Source organism: Leptonychotes weddellii, chromosome 5 (genome assembly GCF_054177405.1).
Source record: "Leptonychotes weddellii isolate Sample4059 chromosome 5, ASM5417740v2, whole genome shotgun sequence".
NCBI lineage: Eukaryota > Metazoa > Chordata > Mammalia > Carnivora > Phocidae > Leptonychotes > Leptonychotes weddellii.
This window is the reverse complement of record NC_138373.1, coordinates 35,052,738-35,059,973: the sequence shown is the minus strand read 5'-3', so window position 1 is coordinate 35,059,973 and position 7,236 is coordinate 35,052,738. Positions and strand designations below refer to the sequence as shown.

Sequence of the window (7,236 nt, the reverse complement as noted above, 5' to 3'; positions counted from 1 at the left end):
GAGTGGCCCGAGCGCACGCAGAGGGAGTTAACAGCTCCCAGCGGCGGGACGGACGCTCCCCTGAGTCCTGTTGATGAGCTGCCCTGGGCGGGCAGTGACCGGGAGCTGTCTGTCGAGGGTGGGGTGGGGACAGTGACAGAGGCCTCCTTGCACGGAGCCCTGACACAGAGCCTTGGACACAGGGCGAGGGATGGTGCGTGGCCAGGTGGGCACTGGGAACCCTCTACCCACCGTACCTCAGCCCGACTCACCCACTGGTTAAGAAGAGGCTGGACAGGACACTGGCTACCCAAGGTGACCAAGGTGGCTAGGAGAGCAGGGCTCCCCCGGCTCAGGGTCCCCAGGCATCTGTCCCCCTGGGTGCCCACCCAGGGCCAGGTGGAGGTGGCAGGGAGAGGCCCCACGGGTCTTCTGCCCACTCACTGTCCCAGGCCCTGCCTGGCGCCCTGCAGGAGCTTTGGGGCACTGCATGGATGCCCGCAACCCTGGGCCCAGTCCCTTGGGGCAGAGCCGGCCAGTTGCACGGGGACAGTGTCCAGGGCACACGGAGGAAAAAGCTGGGGCTCTGGTCATTGCTGGAGTGACAAGTGCTGTGGCTTCTGTGGCGGCAGGAGGGGACACTTCCTCCGCAGGGTCCTGCAGGCGGCTCAGGAGGGCAGAGGGCCCCCATCTGAGCCTCCGCGGGCTCAGAGCTCCTGGGGGGCCAGGCCACTGGTCCGAGGTGCACAATGCAGGGGCCTCTACAATCCTCTCCAGGTGGTAACCGGGGCCGCCCAGGCAGCAAGGACGGCCCTGGCAAAGGCTCTGAGCCCCCACCTCCCACCGGCCTGGCCGGGTGGGTCTGTAGATCAAGCCCACCTGCCCAGGCTGCAGCATCTGGACTCCACCCAGAACCACATGGACAAGTAGAAAGTTAACATGCTCTTTATTTGAGGGGCACACGCCGTGGTGCCAGCCCCGGTCACTGGTAGCCAGCCAGCTGGAGGATGGTGGGGTAGCGGGCACGGTGGGTCATGCACTTCTGGCGGTCGATGAAGAGGCTGTTGGTCTTGACGGCCAGGTCCTTCTCCAGGTTCATGCACGTGTCCTCCAGGTTGCGCAGAGACTGCTCTGCTTCTAGAAGCTTCTCCTTCAGTGCCACAAGGGACATGTTCAGCTCCTCCACCTCGCTCACCAACCTGTGGGGCGGGGGGAGGGAGGTGTGAGCTGGGGCCCCCGCCTGGGACGGGCAAGGCCCAGGAGCCCTGATGAGGGGTCCAGGCCAAGCTGCTGGGCCGTAAGAGGACCCAAAAGTCCCAAAGGGAAACCTGCCAGCCACGTGGAGTGGGCTGGGCCAGGACACCACACAGGCCCTACGGCATGTGGGAGAGGGTGTGTAGCGTGCCCGCAGGGCCACAGCGCTGGGCCTGAGCTGGGACTTCTCCTGGCCTGCCCCGCCCCCCGGCTGGAGGGGAAATCCCGCATGGGCAGGGCTCTGCAGGGCTGAGTGCAGTGACAACATGCAGCAATTCTACGCAATGCCAGGGGTGCGCTGAGGCTCCCGGTTCCCTTTATTCCTGGGGCCTGGAGGCTGGCTGGACGGACCCCTGGCCCTGCACAAGGCCCCAGTCCCCGGGGCGTGCTGAGGGCAGGAGGGAAGAATGCCGGGCAGGGGTATTCTGCTGACGAGGGCAGCTGATACTCGGTAAGTCAGGAACACTAGGGACACGATCCCACCTTGGCTTTGAGCCAGGGCCGGGGCCACTCGTGCTGTCGGGGGTCTGGATGGTGTGCCCAAGGTGGTGTGGGCAGGGCAGCCGGGGGTCTCAGCAGCTCAGCCTCTCAGACCCCGAGATCCCTTTCAGGGATGATTGTGCAGCACGGGGTGAAGCAGGAAGAGCTACGCTGTCCCTGACACTTAGTGCCCGAAAGGCACATCCGTGTATAGTCATGCTGGGCGGGGATGGGGCGTGGGGACAGCTCCGTGTGCAAGCCTGTGTGTCTACGAGACAGGCCCGCAGGCTGCGGGGAGCGGGGTGTTCATGGGGCCCAGAGGCCAAGGGAGGCCCGGCTGGCAGGGGGGCGGGGGTCGGGGGCCGGCACGGAGGGTGGGTGGTGAGCTGTCCCGCTCAGGACCGCCCCGGGGACCACAGCCACGGCGGCACCTGAACTGGGCGGCGTCCCGGCACAGCTCCACGTTGGGCCTGTGTGAGCGCTGATACAGACGGGTCTGGGCCACCTTCAGAGGTGCCTCCTTGTCCTTAATGGCCTGCTTCAGTGCTGCAATGTTGTGCTCCTGGTCCGTGACCTCCCGCAGCGTCTGCACACAGGACAGTCCCTGGGGGTGCCGGCGTGACCCCCACCCCACCCCTCCTCCTCGCCGGCCCTGTCCACGGACTGGGGGGGACATATGGAGGCAGGAAGATGTGTACAGCCACCTCGGCCCTGCCAAGGGCACCCAGAGGGTCGGGGTGGGACAGCAAAGCCTGATGTCCACAGCTCTGGCCTGAGTGCCCCACCCCACCCTGCTGGTCACCAGGCCCCCTACCCTGGTGAAGAACTGAAGAGACGTGGCAGCAGCAAAGGGCACCCTGAGAGCCCGGGGTCAGGGCCCTACCAGGCCCGGCCACCGCCTGCCACCTTCCCTCTTTCTCATGCCTGACAGCCACTCCCAATGTCACCTGGTTTTTCATTGGCTTAGTGAGGGCCCAGGGAGGAGTGGGTGCCTTGAGCCTGGGGTCCCTCAAGATGGACAGGACAGAGGAGGGGCCAGGACCTGGCCAGGGTGTGACCAAGCCAGGGGCGGGGCTGGGCCACAAGGAGTTTGGTCGCTCTGTAGTTACAGATGTTCAGCTCCAGGGACTGGCCTGGGCAGGGGACCGGACGTGGCCTGGGTGGGGCCGGGCCAGGGCGGGGCTCGGGGGCGGGACCCGGGCAGGGGGGCGGGGCCGGCGCGGGTGGATGTGACCTGGGCGCGGGGGCGGGGCCCGGGCAGATGGGGGCGGGGCCGGGGCGCGGGGGCGGGGCTTCACCTTGTGCAGGTGGTTCTTCAGCTTGTGGCACGCGTCCTCCAGCTCCTCACAGCGGCGCCCGAAGGCCAGGTTCACAGCGTCGCACTGCAGCCGCAGGTCCTCGGCCGTGTCCCGCAGGATGCAGTCGATGAGCACCCGCAGGTTGACCGAGGCCAGGCGCTCGCGCTCCGCGCGGTATAGGTTTTCCTGGGTGAACCGGGCCCACGTCTCCGGCGTGGAGGCGCTGCGGGCAGGGACCCGCCGGCGCCGCGGTCGGTGGGGGCACTCGCCAACGGCTCCAGCCCACCCGACCCTCCCGCGCTCCCCGCTCCCCGAGACCACTGCGCTCCAGCACAAATCACCACCCCCAGCGCGGCTCCGCGGCCCCCGCACACACCGGACCCTGCGTCCCGGTGCCCCCCTCGCGCCCCTAGCGCCCCCGGGGTTGCGCGGCGTTGGGTGGTGGCTGCGCGCCCCCTGCCAGCCGCTCGAGGAGCTGCAGGTAAGCCCCCAGGTCCTGCCTCCCTCCGCAGTCCCCAAGCCCCTGGTGACCTGTGCGGGGCTGGGCGCTTGCGGGGTCCTGCTGGCCGGCCCAGCCTAGGAGCAGAAGAGCTGCACCGAGGGCCTTCCGTGTGAGGGCGTCAGGGGCCGGGGACCTGGGGGAGGGTCCCCAGCAGAGGGCGCCGGGGTGGAGACAGGTGTTTGGGGGAGGGTCCCTGGGAGGGGCTGGGGCTGAGGTGGCTCACCTCTCCTCGAACTTGGCAGTGTGCGGGTAGAACTGCACCTCCGTGCTCTGGTTGTGGTAGAGGGCGCAGGTCTGGTCGATGCTGTAGGCCTCCACCTTGTCAGACCAGTCCATCTCACACGTTTCCTTGTGCTCACGGTTCAGCCTGGGGTGGGCGGGATCTGCGTTTGGGGTGGGGCACTGGGTGCCACCCCCAGGAGCAAGCACACCCCCCATTCTCCACTGAGAACCAGGCCACCTCATCTGCCCAGTACGGGGGTCCTCAGGCCACCCAGGCTCTGCCTGGCCAACAGCGTCCAGGAGCACCTGCTCCCTGCCTTGGAAAGCTGACCTGGGTTCTGGACGCCCAGGCCATGCAGGAGTCTGCACCCCCACCAGTTGCCCCTACCTGTTCTGTACTCCTGTCTGAGACCTGGGACAAGCCCCCACCTCTCTGAGACTCCGGGCCTGCCCACCCCAACTTCCTGCCCAGCGTCAGCCCAAGGGGTAAGGAGACAGGGGCGGGCGTGGGACCACTGAGACCCACCGGATCTGGTTCACGGCCTGCATTATGGTCCTTTTTAGGAGCTCCTGAATGTTCCGGATAAGCTCGGCCTCCTGGGGGAGAAGACCCCACTCCCTGGTGAGGATCTGAGGATGGCCAGGCTGGTGTGGGCCCATGGTCAGCCCCTTAAATGCCCAGGCCAACACCTGACCCCTGGCTGGGTAACCTCGGGCCGGAAAGCCAGCTTGTTGACCTCCCGTCTCTTTCCTGGAAGACGAGGGATGAGCCCAGCTCTTTCTCATTGGGTTTATTCTGGGCTTTTGAACATTCTGTTTGGTGTAGCAGAGCGTGGGGTTTTATCCTGGAGGCTTCTACCAGCTGCTGGGACTGTCACCAGAGGCAGCTCCCGCTCACCTGGCACCCACCCAGCAGCCCCTGGGCTCTAGGGGCCATCCCTGCAGCCCTCCCGCCCCGAGCACTGGTGGCCAACAACACCCTAGGAACGAGGGGCCCTCCCGGCCTGCCCCTCGGGGCCTTGGGCTCAGAGAGGCCCTCACTCCTCCACTGAGCATTCAAGGGGGACCCTGTGTGTCTTTCTGCTACTACAATGGCTCTGTTTTCTGTGCACAGTCCCCCTCCCCCCATTTGGATTTTGGCCTCTGTCTGGCTCTAAACCCACGTATGTCAGGGTCTGTCCCCTGGGTCTGTCTCCCTGTCCCTGGACCATTGGTGTTTTCACATTGGGAGGTGTGGGGGGAGGGGGTAAGTTTCTTGGCTCAGGGCAGGGGCGTTGCAGCCAGAGCCCTGGGAGGTTGTTGAGCAGCTGAGTGTGGGGGTGAGGTGGTGGGGGACCAAGGAGGGGGTTGGGGCCTGGGAGAGGGGAGGGATTCAATGTTCTGGGCTGAGCTTGGAGTGTGCAGGGGGTGCCCTGCATCTCCCAGGAATGCCCACACCCTGCAGTTCACAGGTAAGCAACCCCCCCCCCAGGCTCTGAGAGGTGCCTGGAGCAGGGGACTGGCCTGGGCAACTACCTGATCCTTGTGGGGCTGCCCCAAGGACAGGTCCCACTGAGCATGGAATGGGAAAGACTCCTTGTAGTATGACCATGGCCTCCATCCCACCCTCACCCATCCACACTTAAATACTGGACTGGGCCTGGATTTCCACCACAGGCATCAGGGAAGGGAGTGCAATGGTGTGCGAGGCCTTCAAGAGCTCAGGGTCAGGCTTAATCTGAATGACCTAGGGTGAACTGAGGGGCTGCCCAGCAGGTGCCAGGACCCAAGGGACCCAGGACCCTGGCCCTGCCTGCCTCCCAGACCTCAGGCAGCCACCCACAGGACTCAACTCAGGCCCCTCCCCATCCTTGGGGTGTGTGTGGAGGAGCATCAGGGCTTGCAGATGGACCTGGCCAGACCCCTCGCTGCCTCAGTGGCCTCTGAGTGTCCCATCCTCAGGCAAATGTCCCCAACACACGTCCAGGTGTGACTTCTGTCACCCTTACCCCAGGATGAGCCATAATGGGGGTGGGGGCCCTGCAGGGGCCCTGGACATGGGATTGGGGTGAGCTGATGTGAGGTCCAGCTCCAGCCTCCATACCTTCTCAAACCCTTACACTAGGACCTGCCCCCAGGCCATGGTGTCCCCAAACCAGCAGGTCCAAGCTGGGGCCCACCTTGCAAGGAGCTGAGCCTCACCCAGGGTCCACTGTGAGGACCGGGCTCCAGGAAGTTCAGACCGGGCACCCTTCTGGGGTCAGGGATGGCACCTCCGTCCTGGATGGCCTGAGCACTGACCCCACTGCCCCAGCACCTTGTTGGTCCCCAACCTACAAACAGAGCCAGCATCTCTGTGCCTGGGTGTGGACCTGGGCGTGCGCTCTACACATGTCTGCACGCGCCAAGGGTTACATGTTCTGCCTATTCCTGTGTGTGCAGGGGGGCACGGGCTTCCCGCGCCCGCGTGCGCCCACCCAGTGTCAGCCCGCGTCATGGGGGCACATGTGTGAACCCGCGGCCCTCGGCCCTGGGCAGGCCTCGCTCCCTGGAGAGTGGGGAGGGCGGCCGGGCCTGCGGCTCTCGGGGCGGAAGGGGCCACGCACCTTCAGCAGCTCCATCTCCACGTGGTCGCGGACGAGGTCGGGGTGCTGGCGGCGCTCGCGGCACTGCAGGTTATCGGTGGTGATGGAGAAGGGCACGGCGGTGGCGTCCAGGGTGCGCTCCAGCCGCTGCTTCTGGGCCAGCAGCAGGTCGGTCTCGGCACTCAGCTCACTCACCTCGTGCTGCAGCTCCGACTTCCCGCAGTGCATGTCCTGCAGGCGCGCGCCCACCTTCCCGGTGGAATCCTCCTGCGTGCACTGTGCCAGGGCCTCCGTCGCGGCCACCAGCTGCCGGCTCTCGTGGCGCTGCCCCTCCGAGCGGTCGCGGTCGGCGAAGGCTTGGTGGTAGCGGGCATAGCAGTTCTGGAACCACTCGTCCACCAGGTACCTGGCCGAGCGGAAGCCAGCGGTGGCCAGGCCCGAGGACGTGTAGGCGCCCGTGTTCCGGGCCACGTCGTACAGCTTGCGGGGCAGCTCGCAGGCTGGTACCGTCTGCGGGGCCAGCTGCTGGGTCAAGAGCATGTCCGTCTGCGCCATGGTGCCAGCCAAACCCGCTCCCCCGGGGGGGCTCGAGGGAGGAAGGAGGTCAGCAGGGCAGCTCCGGGCCACTCTGTGCCCAGCAGGACACTTCTGGTCTCCCGGAGACAGGTACACACAAGCCGTCCTGTTGCTGGGCAACAGGGCCCCTCCCCTAGCAGCTCTCTTAAGGGGCCAGGCAGGCCCCCACCCCACCCATGCTGGCCCACGTGTGGCGTCTGCCCAGAATTGCACCTGGGACTGTGGCCTGAAGCCAGGCCCCGTTGTCCCCTGCTGTCCTACTTGTCCCAGTGGGAAGTTCCCCTGGACACGCAGGGGGTGGACTTGGCTTTGAGGGGGAGTTGATTGAATTCAGCCTCCGGGGGATACCTTGGAGCCAGAC

At 66.2% G+C, this 7,236-nt stretch overlaps 1 protein-coding gene across 1 annotated transcript; it reads right to left on the bottom strand.

The window, feature by feature from the left end:
* Positions 1-926: 926 nt before the first annotated feature.
* TEKT4 (tektin 4) lies at positions 927-6,854 on the bottom strand. The gene is made up of 6 exons (XM_081819131.1): positions 6,321-6,854; positions 4,262-4,332; positions 3,737-3,880; positions 3,012-3,234; positions 2,145-2,299; positions 927-1,178 (listed from the first exon to the last, which is right to left on the bottom strand). Exons 1-6 carry the CDS (start codon positions 6,852-6,854, stop codon positions 962-964), a joined length of 1,344 nt encoding a protein of 447 aa, XP_081675257.1. The 3' UTR covers positions 927-961.
* Positions 6,855-7,236: the final 382 nt, after the last annotated feature.

Bases quoted from the DNA above. Each gene is read 5' to 3' on its own strand.
- TEKT4 (XM_081819131.1), bottom strand. From the start codon at position 6,854: ATGGCGCAGACGGACATGCTCTTGACCCAGCAGCTGGCCCCGCAGACG. The intron at 4,333-6,320 runs GTGCGTGGCCCC...CTTCTCCCCCAG, and splicing joins TGGAGATGGAGCTGCTGAAG to GAGGCCGAGCTTATCCGGAA. The intron at 3,235-3,736 runs GTGAGCCACCTC...CCCTGCCCGCAG, and splicing joins ACTGCCAAGTTCGAGGAGAG to CGCCTCCACGCCGGAGACGT.